Source organism: Anopheles maculipalpis, chromosome 2RL (genome assembly GCF_943734695.1).
Source record: "Anopheles maculipalpis chromosome 2RL, idAnoMacuDA_375_x, whole genome shotgun sequence".
In the NCBI taxonomy this organism is placed as follows: Eukaryota; Metazoa; Arthropoda; class Insecta; order Diptera; family Culicidae; genus Anopheles; species Anopheles maculipalpis.
In genome coordinates, this window is record NC_064871.1 from 34,532,952 (window position 1) to 34,555,995 (window position 23,044).

Consider the following 23,044-nt stretch of genomic DNA (forward strand, 5'->3'; position numbering starts at 1 on the left):
GGAAAGGAGCTAGCTGTTTGTCCACTCATAACTGTGCGAGGTTCTGCATCAACATAATAAAAAAATCAAAATAAAGTAACTCACCGAGGGCTGGTTGTTTTATATCATAATTCGGTAAATGAAGGGCTAGCTAATTCAAGTGAGATGAAATACTCACCCTTAGTACGACTCGGTACCGAACATGTGGGAGCACCAGTTCGCCTTGCACTCGTTAGCAATTATTTGTAACTGCATGGAGCTAAACGGATTGCACTCATGAGACTATGAATTTGGATCAATGTTGACGCGCATTTTTATCCACTTCTGCGTATTTTAGAGTATAAGCAATTATTTTTTGTTCAACATTGCTCTTTATTCTTTTGGCAAAAATGAGAATTTGTTTTCAATCGTATTTTGATGGCTTTGTATAAAAACGTAGGTAAGTGTGCCATCTGATCTTACGCTTCTACATAGCAGAGTTTTTCAAGTTCTACATAGTAGAGTTTTTCAATTTATCAGCACCACACGGTTCAAGATAACAAACACAATTCGTACATTCGGTTGATCGATTTGAACCCTTGTTTTATGACACGAAAAGGGCCTAGTACTCTATATGCTTTAATTGAAACATTCATAAGAGCTTACGTTAGATAGCATTTTTATTGCAAAAGCCTATCGTATTATAACATTTTATGGATAAAGTTGAAATACAAAAAAATATGTATAAAAATAATGAAATTGAATAATTAACTTTGAATCCGTTTTGCTTCTTTCTTTAGTCCTCCATCGACGTGCGTAAATAAATTAGAAAGTAAATTAACCGCTACCACCTACCAAGCTAAAGTCTACCAAGACAGATAACGGTCAGTGAACCATTATGTTGAACATATCATATCAGTTAACCGATTATTCCTCCAACATAAATTCTAGCATAGGGGACCTTTCCTTTTTTTTTGGAATCTATAAATTGAGGTTCGTCGGTAGCTGCCCAGTTCAGTCCTTTATCAACCTTAGCAATAGTGCATACCATAATGTTTACCGCGAAATCAGGTGTTTTTCCACAATCTACATAGGTTATCACCAAGTTTGACAGATTTCAAGTTTACAGTGCTGTGTTGGGGGCAAAAACTGTTCAATTATGTCAATCCACTTAATCCTCCTATACGCTGCCGTGTGTTTGGCATTGACAGTTTTATTGTGCATACGATGGAAGCGACGAAAGTTGTATGCAGCAGCATCAACCATGGATGGGCCACCGTGCTTTCCGTTGCTTGGCCATGCTTACCTCATCTTTGGGAAAAGAACTGGAGGTCCGTGCATTGTTTAAATTAGCTCATTAAAACCATTAGTTACATAAAGTGTTGTAATCATTAATGATAAATCAAACAATGTAAACGCTAAACTACCCTCTTGTAAAGAGCTTTAGTTGCGTTTGAGCTTTGATTATTCTTTCAGCATTGATTTGCATGCTTCGATAAATTTCGAGGAATGGTTTTCTGTTCTTTCCATCTTTGTAGAATATATTATTCAAGTCTTTGACCGATATGCCCCAAAATATAAATCCCCAATCGGCATCTGGATGGGATCTAAACTAATCGTTGCGTTCAAGGATAATTCAGATTACTTTCAAACTGTTCTGAATTCGTCCCATCTGTTGAATAAAATGGATCAGTACCACTTTTTCCGGGCTGAAAATGGTCTACTGACCGCTCCAGGTAAATGCTAAAAGGAACAATGTCATTTCGGTATGTCCCACAAAAAAAAAAAAATATTGAAAAAACGCATACTTTTATAGAACATGTTTGGAAAAATGAGAGAAAGCTACTCAACCGATCTTTCAGTCCGATGATGCTTTCCAGCTTTGTCGATACATTTAATCAGAAGGACTTCATCTTGGTGGAAAATCTTCGCAAATTTGTCGGAAAGGGTGAAGTTAATGTACAAATATACATTGCCAAATGTACAATTGATGCGTTGTTTGGTAAGTGGCACGAGCTCGAACGATTAAGAAATAAATTTCCAATGACTATTTTTCCCGTACAGGTAATGCGTTTGGTAAGGATCTCAACACTCAAGGACACGATGGTGCCGATGAGTATCTTCGATGCTTGGACACATTTCTATCGCTGGTTTTGGGAGAGTGTTTATCGTTTAACAGAAGACTTTAAGATCGAAACGAACTGTGTGAACATTATTAGAAACATGTCGCTCGATCTGATGAAAGAAGTGAAACAAAATTCAAAAGACTTACAAAACGTCACAGAAAAAGTGCAAGCGTTCGAAGGCAAACCAGCACTTAATTTCGCCGATAGTCTATCCAAATTGGCGAAACATAATCCATCGTTGACTGAGGCTCATATCAAGGACCATATAGATACCATGATCATGGCCGGTCACGATACAACGGCTACTACCATTTCAAACATGATGCTTATGCTTGCCATGCATCCTGACGTACAGGAGATGGTTTATCAGGAGGTGATGAGTGTGTGTCCAGACAACTCGAAGCCAGTAACAACAGAAGAGGCTAACAATCTCGTATACACTGAGATGGTTTGTAAGGAAACGATGCGTCTATTTCCAGTAGCCCCTGTCATTGGTAGAAAGTGTGTTGGTGATGTTAAATTAGATGGTAAGAATTATTTTTTATTGCAATGTTCAACTACAATTCGGGTACTAGACTATTAAGATTGCCGGCAGCAATATATACGCCAAGCCTTTTTTGGTTGATAGTTGTATTTTGACACAAACATGATCTCAATTACGAAGCTGGGTCAAAATGTTCCTTCATGTGTTTATAAATACTTTCACAGAAAAGCACACCATCCCTGCCGGCTGCTGTGTGGCGCTAGGAATCTACCAGATACATCGCGATCCTGCCATCTGGGGTCCTGAGGCAGAAAAATTCAACCCCGATCACTTCCTGCCGGAAAGAGTGGCAGATCGACACCCATACGCTTATCTTCCTTTCAGTGGAGGACCACGGAATTGTATCGGTATCCGTTACGCCTGGCTGTCGATGAAGATCATGATTGCACACCTCGTCCGAAACTATCGCTTCAAAACATCACTCAAGATGGAAGATCTCGCCTTAAAATTCGCTATCGTACTAAGGATTACAAACGGGTGTCTCCTTACGATTGAGAATCGTTAAGCTAGCGTGAAGCAGTGTTAAAAATGTACAAGGATGTAAAAACTTGCCCTGATGACCGCAGTATTCCTGTTTAAATATCTCATATCCAAATTATAATATTCAACAAGACTTGTTATTCACTTTAATAAGCACTACACAAAACTTAAACAATTTGTATGACGATAATTATTGTTTACAGAGAACAAACATTACCAAATTAGATTACTAATTCATAAAAAATTACTATGAAATTTGTACGATTACGGTTACTATGAATACAGTCTACAATTTATATTAAATGAATTATTCTTCTTGATAGAATTCGTTATAATTTATCCTTATCGCACGTAAACCTAATGAACACAAAATAATGTTAAAATAGAAGTCAAAAGTGAGCTGACTCAATATTTTATTCTTATAATTTCTTCCAAATAAACAATTCTCAAACTCATATAGGGTCTAACCTCGCTTACCTCATACGGATCGAGTTCAGCGTACTAACAGTTCAAAACAGGGCCCCATGTCAACCCTTGAAGGTAAATGGTTTTGTGTATGAATGTTGACTTTTCCTATTCCATATTAGTAGTTTATTCGATGCCATCACAAGGATGCAAAACAAGCATGGGACGTGAGAAACTAATGTCCAACATGCTGTAAATCAAACTCTACCTGCCATAATTTATAGCACAAACACACGACGAAACAACACAATTCAACACATGCTAGCACGCGCTCAGGCATCAACGAAACGAGACTGCCAACGCTAGCACTAACTAATGAGCGGTTACATGAAGATCGGGTGTGAGCACCAAATGAATAGTTGTGGCACAAGACTACACGTTTCACCGATGCGTTCTCTGCGTTGGCTTTTTTTTTCGTCACGTTTCTCCGCTCATTGACGGGTGGTTTAACAGTGGCGATACTTCCGCGTGTTTCGCGATGCGCTATGATAAATTCATTGAAAGTGCACGCTTTGCTACACCGCAGCGGTAGGCGGCGTAACGATGGTGGCAGCAAGTCATCGAAGATGCTGATAAATTAATCATATTCGCAATCACAAAGCAAAATAAGACGATGACGAGACTCGATACGGGACTAATATAATAGCTCCCAGGATAGTAGTGCTGGTTGTTTCTATTTTCACTACCATTACCGTTAGAAAGCACTGCTCCGGGTTTCACCGATAACGTACCGTTGTCGCGCGCTGTAACGTGGGAAAACGTGATTGTATCTTTCGTTCTACTGAGCACCTGGGCACACGTCAGCCATTGCGAAACAAGCCACCACTAATTGTGGTTGCATCGTCGTACGCTTTTCATTGTCTAACATTGCTAAATCGTTCTAGATTTCCGCGTTGAAATTCACTTTTACCCTCATACGCATCACTCCCACAGCGCCCAACAGCTAGAAATTAGGGCTACTTTCAATCGGACATCCACAAACAATTACAAGAATGCGCAGCTATTGTGATATAATTACAGTAATAATCGAAACACGGGAAGACGATTCGTTTCAACAGCATTACGTGGAATGGGGTTGCTTTTTTTTCTCAATTGGCGGTGGAAAGGCTGGTGGATTAAAAATTGATTATGAAGGCATTTTACACTTCATTGATGTGTTCGATCTGTTGCTACAGACTAGACAAGCTATTGCGTAGTAGAACAAACGTTTTGCGTTAATTAACATTCCCACAGTCTGCGTCGCTCGTATGTTTTCACGACAACAGCAGGCCAAAATTCAACAAGAAAAATTTCATTGAAATCAATAAAAAGAATTTAAGACGCGTGCTTAGTGTGTCATCATGAAATTATGCTTCTTTTCAATGGTAGAACTCTAAACTAAGCTTTGATGTTGAGTATTGATTGATATTTTATAGCTAATTTAATAACAGATAAGTTTGTCTGTTATTCTTCGTTTCTCTGAGAAACGGTTTGATGGATAACGCATTTGAACTCACTGAACTCATCAGAAAAAAGAAATGGTATGAGGAAATAATTACTTATTTTTCCTTAATTCACATTCTCCAGTGATATGAAGATATATCTGTCGCTATGCAATAAAAAGTAATTTAAAGATTAATTTTCGGAGACGATATTAAATAGGTTTTATGAAGTTCACAACAACACAAACCAAACAGATATTGCAAACACATCAATCAACAGTGTTGACGCCTTACAGCCAGACCAAGAGCGAAAATCTTGATGCCATAGAAGTAAATAAGTAAGCTCTCTTACTGAAGTTACATATTTTTTATCTAAGTATTCACCAATGCAATGTCAACGAGCTCCGTCGACTAGACCTAAGCTGCAGGTCCTCGGTGTAAGATTATATTCGACCTTTCGTTGGGTATTCACCAATCGAGGATTGATCCTCAATCTGGTCTTCAAGCTTACAATGCTGCTTTAACACGTGTTATTGCTCACGTCAGTAAAATCAAAATGCTGCTGGTTTTCCCAGCAAGTCGAGACACTTCAGCCCGAGCTGTTGTCATGTGAAGTAAAGTTTCTATCCTTTAGAGTAACGATCATCGTGGCCCGACCCGTACGAGCGTGTCAACCTTGCAATCTATGGCAATTATTATTTTAGCAGTACTAAGCGGATCGCATTGAAGAGAGACGTTGAATGTAGATCAATCCGCCTAATAACTCACTTTCTGCAAGCATTGCGTTTTTGCCAACATTTTTTTCAACATACAGCAGGAAACATGCAAAAATGAAATTCATAAATACATTTTTTTTATAAATTTATTGTACAAAATTTTAAGAAAACTTATTTCTATCTACTCACACTCGCTACGGTACATTCTGTTTGGGTTTTGTAAAACATACCTAGCTCCAAAAACAATATTCATATCTTAGATTTTTATTACTTTGCCCCAAACACACTACCTCCGAACGACACGTACCATGTGCTTGTTGGCAATCTTAAGCGTAATGTCTAGCTTTAACGTTAACTGGTCCATCGTGAGGTCTGTGGAAAACCTGTACGCCGTAAGTAAATGGCACAGCATTACCTTCATCGACATTAGCCCATACTTGTACCCGATGCAGTTTCGCGGCCCTGCACTGAACGGAAGAAAACAGTACGGATGTCGGTCAGCAATGCGTTCGGGCAGGAAGTTGTCCGGATCGAACGAGTTCGCTGCCGAACCCCAGTGCAGTTCACTTCGCTGTACGTTGAAGATTCCCAGCACCACTGTCACTCCGCTCGGAATAGTTGTCCTGGCTGGCAAATAAATTGGAACAAAAATAAAATAAGAAAAACAGCATTAGGAATCTGCATTCCACTTCGTGTGCGGTATATATTACAAATCTTCGTATCTTCCGTGCATTGACGGGCAATAATTGGACCAACGGGAAAGAGGCGCATGGTTTCCTTGAGAACCATCTCCATGTACGTAAGGCGGGAAAGATGTTCGTTTTCTACCTCACCAATCGAACCGCCAAGCGTTGTCACAATCTCTTCATACACTCGCTGCTGCACATCTTGGTGAATGGCCAACATCAGAACGACGTGGGACAGTGTCAGTGCTGATGTTTCGTTTCCACCCAGTATGATCGTATCGATTTCATCTCTGATGGCTTGCTCATCGAACACGTCCGTTTCTTTGGCGAGTCTAAATAGCTGATCGATATAGATTTGAGGTTTGCGATATTCATCTGTCAGTTGCTTTTCGTTTGGCTTCGAGGTCTTGCTAGCGGTACGATTCCTTATTTCTGCTAGTTCATCACTTTTCAAGGCAAGTACACGGCGCGACATTTTGTAGGCAGTTGCGTAACATTGTTGCTGAATTTTGTAGTAGGACGTTAAGCGATAGATCCACTCTGGATGCAGCCACACCTTGTACAGTCGATGGTTTAACAATTCTGATGCTCTTTGGACGTAAATGAGAGAGAGATAAAGAAATACTCATATTGGTGGTTGAACAGTTAAAATTATCTTTGAATTGTACCTTTCAATTGCACCAATATATTCGTCACCTTGCTCATTCTGGAGGTTCATGTTAGTACCTAAGGTTGTAGCTAGATGAAAGCATATCTATTACAATTACTTCAAATAAAATCATCAGGCACTAATCAACACTAAGAAAAGCTTGACGGTATAGCTACTAATCTACACTTGAAACACATCAAACTACTCTTACCACAAACCATATCCAGCGTGCATTTTGCAATGTATTCATACACATTGAACAACTTCGTTTTATTCACATGCGGCACCAGTTGATCTACCAGTACGGCACTTTTTACATTAAATATAGAAACAAAACTAGCCAATATTTTTGCATTAAAGCAAGGGCTAAGATGCTTACGATGCACGCGCCAAATGTTGGCCGGTGCCGAAAACAAGCCCGTTTCACACTGAAAAAACCGATACACGTCTGCCTTCTCGAGACAGTTTGCCGAGTTTAGCACAATCTGCAGATCGTCTGCATTATCAATGAACACAAACAACTTCGGTCCGAGCCAAATACGACAGGGCGATTGATAGCTCTGGCTGATGTCCAGTATACACCGAAACTGCTCCTCCGTACTCTTGCCGAGGAATAGATGCGCACTACCGATTAAAGGATAATCCCGTGGACCATCTAAATCGGTTGATAGTTTGTAGTGTTTCCATCTTCTCCATCGGCCAACAATCCAACAAAGTACCAGTAAACTGAACGCCACTATCACAAACGCTAACGACACTAACATCCTCAGATTCGAATCGTACGGCGGTATACAAGTCAAGAGCACATTCAATGTCTCACTAAACAGTGGCAACGAATTTGTCGAGGCTTTTATAAGACGATGAATTTTTTTACGACTCATAAAATTCCCGGAAATCATCCACACACCGTACAGTTTGTGTCGGTGGTTTAGCGCTTATCCCTTAGGGTAGCGCTCTGTGGTCGGTGGTGATCAAGCAGTTTCCAAGCCTAGCTGGCCCAAGAATTCTGTCCACTCATGCGTTCTTATTAGCCTGGATAGAGCCACCCCCGATAGTTGCAATTAACACCATTCAGGTGAGATATTGCACTGCCGGCGAACTTGGCAATACCCTTTCTATCCATTACACTGCTGACCATAGCGTGTTGTTTTAGATTATAAATATTACATAAGAATTTATTCCTCAATACTGACACATAGATATTATTGATAAGGACACACACAATCAAAGTCGTAAGTAAATAAGCTAAAAAGAGATAGTCAATAGAACAAATCATCTACAAAACTTTCATTTTCATTCGACGACTCCACCGCATTGTACAATGAAATGACAGTTTTTGAGGAGCATGTCAACAAACAAACAATTTAGGCCATGTGTTTGTAAAGAACATGCTTAAACTAGCAGGCCACAATTCAAATTATACATTCCACCCATGCTTAGCTGCACGTGCTTCTCATTAACTATCCACACAAATTGGAACTGCTTTCTAAACATATCATTTATCGCATCAACACATATTTTGTGGAAAAAGTAGCTACGAAAACAATGAGTCAGATTAAACCTAATAAAAGTTGACAACGGTACAATCTTCTGAAGCTGGACAATTCTCTGGCAAGAAGGAATTTTTGCACTTAAAATGTTTTTACAAAGTATCTGACAAACTGTACACATTCAGACTTACCTTCAACTGTAGAATGTAATAAAAGGATTGTCATTTACATTTTTCAAATTGTAAAAGAAAACCGCACGCAGCTGCACAACGCAAACCACAAGCAATTAGCAGCATCGATGCTGCATGCTGTCGGCTATACGCCGTAAAACGTTATATTGCTTTTTTGATTTATGTTCTGTTAACAATCCTTCAGCAATCGAGCAGCATACGGGAAGGTGTGAGAAGTTTGTATTGACCGACAAAAGTAATAAACTATAAAAATTTCAATCGAAGGATACGGATTGCCTGTCTCGCAGAAATACTGTGCCTTCTGCTGTGAAGTAGAAGCATTGACCTTGTACCTTGTACTAGCATCAACAGTGGCATCTAACACTTTGATTCGATGATTTTTAAAGGGTTTTAAACATACAGTACAGCTTTTCAGAGCACAGTTCTAGATGCGAGTGTATGAATGAGAAGATGATAAGAATCGAATTTGAACAGCCCTTTGCTTTCTAGAAAAGATTCCAAATTTGCTTGCCCACTTGCTTACCTAATTCGTTTGTGAAGAATTTCTTCCATTGTGTTTATACGCGCATTTTATTACTTGTGTGATTCCTCCGTAATTAGCTATCGACGTTTGCATATCAGCGCACAGCCCACCCATTTGATCTTTCCAACTACGAGACAGAGCGAATAGAATTTCGCGTTTGCTCGACTAAGTTGTTAAATCGTGCCTTCAATGCCCGTAGCATTGTCGTTCGGCCTATCCCAGGGGCCCAAGGGGCCCAGACCAGTAAAAGTGTGCGGATCCCGCCGCCCCGGATGCTATCACATTGAAATGCATCGGATCAGCTGACGCAGTCGCGCAAACCACACACACTCTACGGATCGCAGTGAGAGCTTCCTTCCATTTCAGGGTTCTATAAATTGAGGTTCGTCGCCGTCCACGCGGTTCAGTTCTTTATGAGCCTTTACAGGCGTGCGTGCGCGTGCAGTGATCGGTGCAGCAGCAGTAGCAGCAGTGTGATAGTTCTACGTTCCTAATCGGTGGTGTTCGTGCGACGTGCTCAACCAGAAGTGATTGGTGTTCATGGTTGTTTTGGGTACACCAGCAGCATAGATATGGCACTGCAGTTGGTGCTTTTGTACATTATTGCGGCATTGGCATTGGCCGCCTTGGTGTGCGTACGGTGGAAGCGACGGAAACTGTATGCTGCGGCGGCAACCATGGATGGGCCACCGTGCTTGCCGCTGCTTGGTCATGTGTATCTAATCTTCGGGAAAAGTAGTGGAGGTGTGTGATTCGTATTAGCAACCATAATTATACAAAGTAATGCAAAATAACGTGTACATGTGTGCGTTTGAAAGTCCGTATGTGAATCGTGTTGAGGTTAATATAGTTAAAAAGGTGGTTTCTGAGAGATTTATGCTTGATACTAGAAAATTGGTCCCTTCAAACAGTAAAATGAGTTTAAATTACTTTGAAAATAAAATAAATTAATTTGGAAAACTTACAAAAATTACCTAAAATTACAGCCAAAACGTTAATATCTATAATTTAAAAAAACAGTTACCTCAAAAACTACAACCTCTGGTTGTTAACATTAATGTAAAACCATGGTAGTGAGATTATTTGTTTTTACGATATGTATAAAAAAGTTCCTATATTAACCCCTTCACAGTTTTGCCCGAGAATGTCTCGGGCAAGCAGAGTGTTTTTGTACTGCTTTGCCTAATATTTTTGAACCATTTTTACAAAATGACAAGTCTGTTGAGGGGTCAAATGAATTCTCGATATCACTTTATATAAAATCTAAATAATCGGGTATTTAAATTCTGGAACACCAGTCTTGCTGCAATATGTTGCGGCGTGTCAATGTTTATGCAGATGGTTTATTATGTATTGTTTCAATCAACCACTGGAGGGAATTTTTGATTCTCCAAAAGAATTATTGAAGAAATCAAACCAAACAGACAAAAAAACCATGTTAAGAAAAATCATAGTACTTCAACACAAGTGGTGTTGACAATACGGCACTGGACCGTCATATTCAATTGTAAATAAATAAATAAATAAATAAATAAAAATCATAGTACGATTGGACACAATATTTGCATTCTTAGGCTCAGCCTAAAGCCTTTAAGGGTATTTTCTTTTCCTGGTGAAAGGTGAAATGTGATAAAAATCGTTTTTTGATTAATCGTACCTTTAATTCTTCCTTTTACAATTTTTGCTATTATATGATCAAATGTAGGAAGTTTCATATCACTTGTTTGCAGTGACAAACATACTTTCGTTGCATTACAATTGAGAATAAATTATCTGTTTGTACAACCCTAGCATTATTTTTCCATAAATGCAATGAAATTTATTGACCGTTAAGTAAGGAGCCACACAAACGAAATGGGAATGGGTCTAGGCAAGCTATTTTTTGTATAATAAAAACGGCACGGCTGTATTCTTAGCAACTGGAAAGTTAAAATAGAAAATTTATTTATTTGAGGAGGATAAGGATCTTTTGTGTGTTACTAAACATAGCTAAGAATTTTGTCAAAGAAATACCTCCATTGTGTTCCATTGTAAAAAATTGCTGCAGCGGTCATCAGAAACAGAAGCGCCACGATCAAAGCCAGGAGCTGTCATCTGCTAAAAGCCATAAATGTTAAATATTCTGACACTTTTCCGTGGATTACACCGACCTCATCCTCGTCCTTGAGATTGCCTACGGGTGCAAACAGGAGGAAAAATTCTTTGAAATTCAAAGCAATGTTTATGCTACATTGCGCAAGGAAAAATGACTACATTTTCCCAACCTTACATTGTTGTGCCTGTAATTTTCCAGTAATGAAAAATATAACTGATTACGTTCAGCAACACAAACACGTTTATGCCTAGAAAAGATAAAAGAAATAAATTCAAATTCATTTCATTTTTGCGATAATTGCAGAAGACATTTTGCAAGTATTGGACCGATATGCTCCCAGATATAAGTCTCCAATCGGCATTTGGATGGGACCACAACTGGTAGTTGGCATCAAGGACAATCCCGATTACTTCCAAACGGTCATGAATTCTCCGCACATGCTAAATAAGATGGATCAGTATAACTTTTTCCGGATTGTTAATGGTCTTTTCGCTGCCCCAGGTAATCGCTATTGCAAACGTTCTGCAAAATCTGACATAAAAATATTTCAAACCCTAAATTAAACCTTTTTTTATCGCAGATCACGCATGGAAAAGTGAGAGGAAGCTGCTCAACCGATCGTTTAACCCGACGATGCTGTCCAGCTTTGTCGATACATTCAATGACAAAGACTTCATCATGGTGGAAAACCTTCGCAAATTTGTTGGAAACGGAGAAATTGATCTACATTTGTACATTGCCAAATGTACAATCGACTCTATTTTTGGTTCGTTTATTCGATCTGATGTGGGGATAACTTTTAAAAATCTTTTTGTTTTGCGTCATAGGAACTGCTTTTGGTAAGGATCTCAACACGCAAGGACATGACGGTGCTGATGAATATCTCCATTGCTTGGACACATTTTTCTCGCTAGTGTTCAAGCGTATGCTGCACGTAGAACGCTATCCGGAGCGAATCTATCGCCTGACAAAGGACTTTGAAATCGAATCCCACTGTGTAAACATCATTAGAAACATGTCGCTCGATCTAATGAAAGATTTAAAAGAAAAATCCAAGCAAACCAAGGCTACATCGAAGGAAGACACATTCGAAGGCAAACCGGCACTTAATTTTGCAGAAAATCTTTTCGAATTAGCAGAGAACAATCCTTCGTTAACTGACGAGCACATCAAGGATCATGTAGATACCATGATTGTGGCTGGTCACGATACAACCGCTACTACTATGTCTAATTTGCTGCTTATGCTTGCCATGCATCCGGAGGTGCAGGAGATGGTTTACCAGGAGGTGATGAGTGTGTGTCCAGACAAAACAAAACCAGTGACAATGGAGGATGCTAACAATCTTGTCTACACGGAGATGGTGTGCAAAGAAACGATGCGGCTATTTCCCGTGGGCCCTTTGATAGGGAGGAAATGTGTTGCGGACGTCAAATTGGATGGTACGGGATGAATTTATTCATTCATTGAAGCAACGTATAAGCATTAGCTTATCATACTGTATCATACTTTTTTTTTGTAGACAAACACACTATTCCTGCCGGCTGCTGTGTGGCACTGGGAATCTACCAAATACATCGCGATCCTTCCATCTGGGGACCAGAGGCAGAAAAATTCAACCCCGATCACTTCCTTCCAGAAAAGGTTGCAGAAAGACACCCATATGCCTATCTACCGTTCAGTGGAGGACCACGAAATTGTATCGGTATCCGTTACGCCTGGCTGTCGATGAAGATTCTTATTGCTCACCTCGTACGAAACTACCGCTTTAAAACTACGCTCAAGATGGAGGATCTAGTTATTAAGTTCGCTATCATACTTAGAATTACTAACGGGTGCCTTGTGTCGATAGAGGATCGTAGTTGTAGTCCTGTGTAATTATTGATCTTACTCATGAAAACTGTTCAAAGTTCTCAATCAGTAAGACTCTACTTAATTAGATTGTATAAGATATTCCATGTTCCATGCAAAAGAACTTAGATACGGAATTTAATTGTCTACGGGAAAAAATGCTTCAATAGACAGAACAGCTAAGATAAAATGTTAATGTTAATAATTCAAGTATGCTACTTAGACTGGGTCCTTATTTAATATTCATAAGAGAAAGATAAAAACTATGCAAAAGTATTGAGTTTTTCTTAATTACAAACATAAATAATCAGACTTTCCGGTGCATATCTCACACACACCGTTTTCGTTTTCGTTCCCAATATTTTTTAATATATAATCTGAAACAAACTCAAACGAAAGTTGCATAACTTTAAATAAAAGATGTTTTTTACTGTCAGAAAAAGTTGCTAATAATTCATTTGTAGCAGCTCCGTTACTACAATTTTAAACTTTTCTGCCGGCTATGTATAGTTATTTTTATGTTAGTCACTCCCCGGCTATCAAATAACATAACAGCCTTGTTGATAACATGTATTTGAATAGTCAGTCCCCACCACGGGGGAACAGGCCGGATGCAATTTGTACCTTGGTCCTAACGTGCGAAAACTGTGTCTGCATTTGCCTTTACCACCAGGCCGGCCCCAATAACCAGATGCTACTGGTAACAGTAAATTCTTTCCGACTCGTTTTGCCGATAATCCCAGCAGTATGAAGTGGTGTATAGTATATAAGATGTCGCTTATCATCAACAGTGTTTTATGCAGTTATTGTGCTTTACATTTGCAGTACAAGGTCAAAAACTACATTAGTTCTAAGAAATCCCAAAAGATAAGAGTTCTTACAATATGTGCACTTGTAACCCTATAGTATCTTAAAGAGACTATCGAATATTAAACAGACGTAGTGGAAATTTTTCAGTAATATCGTACTCCGTACCCAGGTTAATGGTACCCTTCTTAACCTGACGTAGAGTTAGTCACGATTCAATTATACAATACGTAGCTGCAGCTCCATTAGAGACAGATGATTGCAAAATCAATCACATATGAGAACTTAATTTCGGTCTTTGAGCAATTTTTACCTAGGCACGTAGTATTTATTTCCTTTGATTTTATCTAGATTGCTTCATGTGTTGAGGAGCTAATATTACCAACAAATAAATCATAACCTTGCAATGAGAAGACTTTTTTTCACAAATACTAGCTTGCATCTAGAATTTCAATTCTTTATCATAAGCTTGAATTGTCAATTATGCCGCGCACATGGTAACTTCCAACTTGAATATTAAAAGTTCTTTTTTTATTATTTTTTGCAACTGAAATAGCATAATTCTCTTGTTTTGAACTTTCGTATCTTTCAGACTAGAAGCACCTATGTGCACCGCATAGGGATATTAAAAATTAAACTGAAGAAAAATGTGTTAAAAATGTAAGTCATTGATAAACATTATAATTTAAAAGTAAAATTATACAACACAATTTTTGGTAGGAATATGACCAAAAGGGCGTTGAAGTATTGAAAAACATACATGTAGTAGTTATATTTAAATTTATATATTTAAATTTAAATTTAAACGCAACCGTGTCTTAAAAATTAATTCATGCCTGATTTATATACATTTAAAAGGTTTATTGCAAGTGCTGTGTAGACAATACTGACTGGCGAAACATTCTATTTCCAACACAGAACAGCTCAGTGACAGTGATTTTTGGGCTCTATTGTGACTAAACTAGTGTCGAAACCCCATGGACTCAAAAGTTTACTCATACAAAGCAACAGAGCCAGAAGTGATATACCAAGAGATATCGAGGCTCTGAATTTCTCCTCATATAAAGGTAAAGTTCGACACTGTAGATATTGGACTATGTACATTACATAATATTGTAAAATTCTTACTTTTTATTCAAAATTAGTCCATATACAACAGATGTAAACAGAACACTAATAAGCGTTGTAGAACCAATCTCTAACTCATAACATTTATGACATGGATGATTTACATCATTGATGTAATTGCGCTCATTGTGTGATAAGAATCTCTTCATAGAACAATGCGTAATCGCTTGCACATCATCTCACACATAATGCTTCTGTATATTGTTCATGCTATTGTATATTGTTATCGATGACTACACAAAAAATGGGTCACATTCTCGATAACTTTCAGACAAAAAGGGCCAAAGTTTTAGTAGCTTTGTATGCACGTTAGTGTATTTTGTATACATATTAGTTCACGGTATATTGGTTTACGAAGAAGTTTTTACCTACCAGATGCAACAATCATTTCACGTGATATCTCATAAAAATAATAATAAATGCATACTTCCCGGGTGATTTTGGTAATAGATATATATTAAAATGCGTCATACCTTATCTACTGTAAATTACGCTAGTATTCTATCCTAATGCTTAGAGTGTTTTTGATCGTAGTATTTTATAAATTAAACAACCATTTCGCAATCGCTAGTTTCAAACAATGGATAACGGTTGAGCTCAACACGCAAACCATAGCATCTTAGACAATAATTCGACAACGGAACATCGTCCAATCCAAGCGTTGTTTGTGTTCCAGCTACAATTTCCTTGGAAAATGATTCTCACACATTTCTCCGTTTCGCAAAGACACTTTGCTGTGAGTTTCAGTCCTTGTTTAGCAGCATACGCCCCGTTTGTTAGCTGCCCGCATCAGGTCGAATTTGATCCAACAAAGTCACGCAGACCTGTACTGTCCGAGTTGTTGCTGCCCACCAGTTTCTGATCATCTGGCTTGCAGTCGTAATTATTGTTATTGTTCACGCAGTTAATTTTATCGCCACACCGGCCCGAGACGGTTGGCATTGTGGTAGGTGAGATCTCATCGTTCAGATTACATCCATCGTGACGCTGCCGGTCCTCGTCGATACCGTTGCTGTCGTCTGGCAAAGAAAGCCTGGGTATCCGCTCGGTCAGTGTATGCACTGTTTGACGATCATGCACTTCGCTGAAGATGTCGATAAGATTGTTGATCCCGATCAGGTATCCATCCTCGTGGTTGCCCACCTTCCATTTGCTGTCATGCGTTATTGCCACAGTCTCCGGCAGTGCGACCGTTTTGGCAAAGTCAATCAGCCATACGCTTGCCTTGTGCCGATCGTGAACGAACAGCAAGGAGCTGCCTATCACTTCGTGACTTTTGAAAAACTCCGAGTATTCCAGCGTCGCCCGGATTGCCTTTAGTCGTTGAATGTATTTAGGCTGAAAAACCATAAGAAAACATTAAAATAACAGGTGTGACCTGTCACACCTTACGAGGCCAGCTAGACTTACCATTGCATGAGGAAATCCGTCGGTGAATTCGCGGAATGCATCACATATTTGGTCCCGCGATTTTGTCGTTTTGAAATCCTTTGAACTCGTTCCATCGCTCTTTTTAATACCCTATTGAATGAAAACAAGATATTAGAATTGCGAGTTCGACACTGCATTTTTTTAAAAGCATCGAATAGCTATAATATGTGCTGTTGTTCCATTATGTTTTATTCACGATGCACCTGACCATATTGCTCAGTTGTAACATTACATACGGCATTTAAAGAGAGATCAGAGTGGATCAGTTATAACACTATTACTTTAACATATCTGCGAGTTTTGCATTCAAATTCTTTTATGATTATTACACTTAGCTACTTGTATGGTCTAATATGAAATTGCGTATTGATTTCAAACAGTTTCTGTGTTTGTATTAGGCGACATCGCGAGCTGTAATAAGCTACATTCTATACAGCGTTTCCAAACAAACGAGATCGATATAATCAGCTAGCTGAACAGCATCTAGCTCTTAGAATCAAACAAAACTGTTCACATCCTGGTTCAGTGCGACGGTTTTACCAAACTGCTCTAAACACTGGCTTGATTGATTGATGAGTAACTCTAGCTTACCTCTATTCGAAATCCGAGCGTAGACGTACTGGAAATGGTTTCCCTCCACACCATGTAGCGTGGCTTTGTAACACCTTTAGCACGGTGCTCCTCTTCAGTGGGTGCGTTTTGATCGATTTGTATCATTTTTTCATACATATCCTACAAATAAAAACGAAATATGTTAACTCGAACGTACACGAACACGCCGTCGACCGTAAATATAGTGATAAAAGTTCGATAAAATTGTGTCGTCATACTTTTCGAAGTTTCGGCTTCTCTTTGGCTTTCGACAGTTCCTCTTCCAGATAGGTTCTAACGCCTATTTTACAGTCCATCACACACGGCTGGTAGAAGTCGCTGAGTAAATCCTGCAGCTGTATGTATGTCGCTAAATATCGTTAAGAGTGAACCGTGAAGGAAACATACAGTTTGAACAAGTAAAAACATGTGTTTAAACAAACCCATAAAATTGGGTAAATTTCGATTCCGAATGTATTAAGCTGCTAAATCGCTAGACATTTTCTAATGTAATTCATCTTTAAATAAATTTCATATTTTTTCGGCACAGTATTAAGGGTTTTAAAAAGGATACATTCTCCATCTTCACTGTTGACCTGACCCTTGTACTCGGGAACATAAGGTCTCAAGACATCCTTCATCAGGACCTAAGAAGCAAAGGTATTACGAAAACAAATTAACAATAATTTCTAGCATAACCACCATCATCTAGGAAAGCTTCTCCTCACTTACCTTAAAACATTTTTCCTCTTTGGGGCATAACTTCTTAAGCACCGTTCCTTGGTCCGGTCCTGCTTTGAAGTTTCCCTGATGCCCAGCTAACTGCACCCAAGGGTAGCGCTGCTTTTTGTACGTCTGGAAGAACGGTGTCCACTGAACGATGTTGCGTAACTTACGCCATCCAGAAGGCTGCCAAGCGAGAGAGAAGGAAGAAGAAGAAAACGAAGGTGTTAAATCATTTATCAATGCCACGGATCGATTCCATCGTAGATTTATGTAATAGTTCACTATAAACATCATTTCAAATTGAAAAAAAACGTAACATTCTAAGCCTACGGCAAGCAATAGCGAAACTAGTGACATCCATTAGAAACCGCAAGTAGTGTCCTTGTTTCCGCACCGTGTGGTAAGCAACACCACTTTTACGCTTCTGAAAACAGTGTCGCCTTAAAACCGCATCGAACAGTATTCGTTGCAGTTCGTTAAACAATAAGAGATGCACCGTATTCGATTACCCATGGCATCTCACAACGCATCTCTCGAAGGGCCACGCATTGCACCCGGAACCGGTTTCTTTTTGCGAAACTCTAAACTCATTAGATGACTTCTCAACCAGCGGTTTAAATTTCTGTCTATCATATGCGAGTTCACGAGATTCAATTCTAGCCAATGTTGACGTCATTAACATTGATTATTTTTTACGCTGCTTTCCATCGTTTTTTTGTACAAAGCACATTATGAGAGAGTTAAATTTGGCTTTAAATTAAATGGCTTTTTAATTTAAATCACCTTCACTGCTAGCTGCTCAGGTGCACTCCTGTGTGAGAAACCTAGTTAACATGTTTCACTCCACATCAATTGTGTGATATTTTTATTAACGTTTGACTGTCGCGCCAATTTCTTAACCCCTCCCGGGGCTTTACGAACGCCCAACATGCGTAAGCATCACCCTTACGTAAATACCACTTGAAAGCTATCACATTTCTTCGCCGATGACGCTCCGGGTGTCCGACCGGACCGTTTTGTATGGTTCGTTTAGCGTCCCGCAAATCGAGAAAGATTGTCGTGCGTAACAAATGTCATGTCAATTATTATTATTATTGTCAGCGCATTCATTCGTTGTGCCATATTAGGAAGTGATGGGATTTTCAACACCCCCTCGTAAATTAAGCTCGTTAGTCTTTACCGGAAGCCGGGCGACCAACCAATGTGTGGTGAAAATCGTGAGTTCATTTAACTAGACAAAAGCTTTCATTTGTCTGACGTGATCGCGAAGACAACATTTTGGAGTGAATTAGATTAAATCGATCGTTTATTATATCCCACTAAAGTGTGTAGTTAGTGGGATCCCCGGCATTCGTTATACGGCACTCAACGTTTTTTCTTCATTACAACCGCAGCACGTGCTGGTTTCATGTGCCTGAACGTGTTCAACGGCTTTTGTTCTCCAAACGAAACAGAAACCTTAGCTCGTGACCTGCATCTGAACCGAGAGCAACAATTTTGCGTATCATGGAACGTATCTACGTCTTCCAGCTGTTGTTGCCGTGTTTGAATGAAATGAAACTACAGTTAATGTCATTTTGCATCCAGCTTCTTCTAAATGCTGGATTCTTGTTATACGATCTGATGACCTCGTTCACTGATGATGAATTATTGACACTATTCTCGGCGGGTCAAAACAGTAAAATGCCTCTGTGACATCGGTTAGCACTGAGTAGTCATCACTATCCATGTGTGGTGCGGCCTTTCCGAAGCGCTAGGAGGAAGCTGCAGCACTACAATTTCAACACGACGCGAATTTTTGTGTTGGTGCTTATCGCTCCACGAAGCCTTGATATTGTTAGTCAAAACAAACATGTATTGGTAGAACATTAAGTTACTCTACCCTTTTCCAACTTTACGATCGATGCACATGCCATCGAGATAGAAAGTGATCTGAAAAGCTCAAATAGACCTACTCCGTCTTGTGCGAAAGTTGACACTCAATGCCACAACTCTAATGAAACTAACCAAAAGCTCACGAAGTTTTATTTCCCTACAAGATACATGTCCACAACTTTACGTGCACCGTTTTGTTCGCTGAAGTTGAGCTGCATTTTTTTTTTTTCAACGAGCGAAACCCTTCCAGCTTACCTTCGCTCCAGATTCATGTCGGACGTCCGGAACGTCCGAGTCCCATTCGGAGCTCAAATCATCACTCGATGCGTCGCCATAATCACGTGGCATCGGTACCTCCAGCAGCGACATCTGGTACTGCTCGTACCCCGGACAGAGGCTGGCGGACTGGCGCGGGGAGGGTGACCGATTTGCACCGATCCGGTATCGCAGTGAGCCACCTCCACCCACATGCTCTGGCTTACCGCCAAATCCAGCATCCGCTGGCGGATGTTGCAGTATTGGAAGCTGATTTTGATAATGGTATTGCGAGTGGGACGAACTCTGCGTTCGCTGTCGCAATTGTACCGACTGCTGATAATGTTGATGATGGTACGTGCCAACGTTCTGATGCGGCTTCTGCTGCTGCATGTATTGGTGGTGGTGATGGTGATAGTGATGGTGATGGTGATGATGCTGCCCTCCCGTATGTTGATTTGGTGGAAGGATTGGAGCATTGGTCTGTGCGGTCAGTTCTGCGTCCTTCGAATTTTTGCGACTAGTAAGGGCAGAAAATTTACGCGCATCATTGGAAAGCTTCCGGGTGAAGGACTTCTTCCGACTGCGTGGTACCGATTCGCTGGAAGTTCCTGCACCTCCTGCCGATCCACCATTTCCACCATCATGCTCATCACCACTGTCCGACATGGTCTTCAGATGATCCTGCTCTTCGGGGCTGAGGTTAGGAAAGTGAAGCAGCTTGACCGTCACCTTATCGCCTGACTCCGTGAAGTACACTTCCTTCGCACTGAGCTTATCAAAGTCCTCGTAAATTGTCACCGTCGGTAGCGTACAGATAGGCATCGTTTCTTAATCCTCGATGGTGAAATTGTACGTATTTGGAGTTGTTTGTTTTTCTTCGCTGACGTAGCGGTGAAATTTGATGATGCTCTATGGAGCACTGTAAATGTTGGTAAAACTTCAGCACATGAAACACATACACATTTCCTCACGAAATCTACCAGGCAAAATTATGCGAATACATTGAGCAACCCGCCTATCTCTCTCGCCCTTTTCTCTTTACCTCGATATATTCCTCACATGCTCTTTGACTTCCTTCAGCTTTCTTCAATGCCCGTTCTTGACAGGATAAAAAAAATTCAATCAAAACCAAAACCCCAAACCGAGCCCAACCTGCTTCCGAAGTTAATTTGTCTTCATGGAGGCACGTCAACCATCATCGTTTCGGGCAAGTTTCCTTAACCGTCAACACTTCAATTGCAGGACCTCGTTGAGGATCTCTGATCGTGTAAGGGTAAAAATGCTTTTCATCTTCATCGTGCGCTCCTTACTCGCAGGAAACTGGATGCCGTTTTATCTCATGTTGCCATTTTTTGACCGGCAAGTATCCGGCCGGTCGAAAGCGAGGGAAATTTATTGCGGTACTTATGGGGACATATTTGGAAGTTCGATGCCACGAACCGGTTGCGGTGGACGTTCGTGGACGGGTTTTGCTTGCAAATAAAATCGTCCGACACAACTCGCTACTGAATAACGATGGGTGGCTTCCCTCAACCTGTCGCTACTATGCGACGTTTTTTGACGAGTTCGATTCGCTTCCACCAACCGGGTAATCAATGGTTCCAGAGCGAAGACATGCAGTAATCAGGTTTGCGTTATTGTAACTCATGGAAATTACCCCGCAAATGGTATAATCGATTAAGGCAAAGTGCAAAAAACACAGTTGTCCTCACTGTCACGGTGGCGGCATATCGGAAATGCTGTTCTCATGGGGAGGATATTATCGAAAATGTCCATCCCAAAACTTTACTTTTTTACCTGCGAAGTGAAAGGGTGTTGTTTCTGTAGTGTTATTGCATTGTTGATGTTATTGGATACACGAAACCGATCAACTAATTGCCATTCCTTTCGCCAGTGAGCTTAACGATCATCAGCTCGTAGATTCTAGCGAAATGGCATTTTAAAACCTTTTTTTTTCTTTTTGCTTTCACAATCTTGCTGACAGTTTTCACGAACGTCATTCCAGTCACACCATCCAACCAAAGACACGAAGGAAGCGCAGATTGCAGTTGCTGCACCACATATCGCAACTCCAGTACAGCTTCATCGTTGATGCAGTGTTCAATCTATCCCGTCACTGGCCCTCCATTTGGAGCATCGTACTATTGTGTAACCGTTGCGACAAGTGCTGGGGCAATAAATTTCTATTTCTCAACCAACCAACGCACGCCTAACCCCTTCCCGTCGTTTGGTTGATGAACGGTTTTGTGTGCGTAGTGTGTTTAGGAGAGAATCTGAACTTGGTGGTGATAAGGAAACGTCAGGGACGCCATTAGCGACCGTTGGAGATGGTTACAACCGGTTCAGATGCACGTACAAGTACGATCTGTACGATTGCGTACAGTAATGCTACACTTAAATACCAACATTAGCAGCACGCAAGCTTACTTTAGATTCAAGACTATATGAAAGAAGACAATTTGAAGCTAACCAAAATTCAATACGTCTCTTCCATCTGTGTGACTGGTTTTACGACTGTAAAATCACACGATCTGCGTACAAAAAATTATTCTACCAAGGATGAATCAGAACCATGAACACCACATGATAAGAAAAACATCAGTTATATCGTACTGATTTAATCCATACGATCGTCTGTGCGTCACAAAGCTAAGAACGAATGAAATATTTTGAATTTTAAAACACCCTTTGACGCAAGCTTTTCGCTTCCGAAACAAAACCATCGTCATCGGCAGTAAAGCGAAAATCGATACGGTTACCAGCAAACCAAAGTCTGTGACCCAACGATTTCCAAGGGAATGGTACTGGACAGTCAACTCCCTGAGGCCAAAACGGGTTGCTGGTGATGGAGTGTGAAAATTGCTAATTGATGACGTCTGGCTACATCGTCTGCCTGATGTGCCCATACACACGCCCCCTTCTATACGGACGATACTGCGCGCTAAATCTAACGATCCACTATCAAATGGAAAAAAGCATGTGGCTTGTTTTTATTTCCATTTTGGAAGTAGGAAGTATGTGCTAAAATCAAAC

General features: G+C 40.1%; 3 protein-coding genes and 1 pseudogene across 3 annotated transcripts; 2 read left to right on the forward strand and 2 right to left on the reverse strand.

The window, feature by feature from the left end:
- The first annotated feature begins 1,117 nt into the window (after positions 1–1,117).
- Positions 1,118–3,133, forward strand: LOC126566997 (cytochrome P450 4C1-like; annotated as a pseudogene).
- A 2,863-nt stretch (positions 3,134–5,996) lies between these two features.
- Positions 5,997–7,809, reverse strand: LOC126557795 (probable cytochrome P450 313b1). Its single transcript, XM_050213679.1, has 4 exons — positions 7,257–7,809; positions 7,065–7,134; positions 6,421–6,986; positions 5,997–6,337 (listed from the first exon to the last, which is right to left on the reverse strand). Exons 1-4 carry the CDS (start codon positions 7,807–7,809, stop codon positions 5,997–5,999), a joined length of 1,530 nt encoding a protein of 509 aa, XP_050069636.1.
- Positions 7,810–9,775: 1,966 nt separating this feature from the next.
- Positions 9,776–13,254, forward strand: LOC126557797 (cytochrome P450 4C1-like). Its single transcript, XM_050213680.1, has 5 exons — positions 9,776–9,993; positions 11,648–11,845; positions 11,925–12,110; positions 12,172–12,786; positions 12,867–13,254. The coding sequence occupies exons 1-5, from the start codon at positions 9,822–9,824 to the stop codon at positions 13,220–13,222; spliced, it is 1,527 nt and encodes a 508-aa protein (XP_050069637.1). The 5' UTR covers positions 9,776–9,821; the 3' UTR covers positions 13,223–13,254.
- Positions 13,255–15,919: 2,665 nt separating this feature from the next.
- LOC126567011 (uncharacterized) lies at positions 15,920–20,869 on the reverse strand. Its single transcript, XM_050223311.1, has 7 exons — positions 20,009–20,869; positions 17,885–18,061; positions 17,727–17,799; positions 17,392–17,522; positions 17,153–17,293; positions 16,541–16,651; positions 15,920–16,468 (listed from the first exon to the last, which is right to left on the reverse strand). The coding sequence occupies exons 1-7, from the start codon at positions 20,831–20,833 to the stop codon at positions 15,920–15,922; spliced, it is 2,007 nt and encodes a 668-aa protein (XP_050079268.1). The 5' UTR covers positions 20,834–20,869.
- Between the last annotated feature and the right edge of the window lie 2,175 nt (positions 20,870–23,044).

Excerpts from the sequence above, each read along its gene's own strand:
- LOC126557795 (XM_050213679.1), bottom strand. The coding sequence starts at position 7,809 with ATGTTAGTGTCGTTAGCGTTTGTGATAGTGGCGTTCAGTTTACTGGTA. Across the intron at positions 6,987-7,064 it reads TATATTGGTGCAATTGAAAG|AGCATCAGAATTGTTAAACC; the intron begins GTACAATTCAAA and ends TTACGTCCAAAG. Across the intron at positions 6,338-6,420 it reads CACGGAAGATACGAAGATTT|CCAGGACAACTATTCCGAGC; the intron begins GTAATATATACC and ends TTTATTTGCCAG.
- LOC126557797 (XM_050213680.1), top strand. The coding sequence starts at position 9,822 with ATGGCACTGCAGTTGGTGCTTTTGTACATTATTGCGGCATTGGCATTG. Across the intron at positions 9,994-11,647 it reads CTTCGGGAAAAGTAGTGGAG|AAGACATTTTGCAAGTATTG; the intron begins GTGTGTGATTCG and ends CGATAATTGCAG. Across the intron at positions 11,846-11,924 it reads TGGTCTTTTCGCTGCCCCAG|ATCACGCATGGAAAAGTGAG; the intron begins GTAATCGCTATT and ends TTTTTATCGCAG.
- LOC126567011 (XM_050223311.1), bottom strand. The coding sequence starts at position 20,833 with ATGCCTATCTGTACGCTACCGACGGTGACAATTTACGAGGACTTTGAT. Across the intron at positions 17,800-17,884 it reads AAGAGGAAAAATGTTTTAAG|GTCCTGATGAAGGATGTCTT; the intron begins GTAAGTGAGGAG and ends TTTGCTTCTTAG. Across the intron at positions 16,469-16,540 it reads ACGGATTTCCTCATGCAATG|CCTAAATACATTCAACGACT; the intron begins GTAAGTCTAGCT and ends ATGGTTTTTCAG.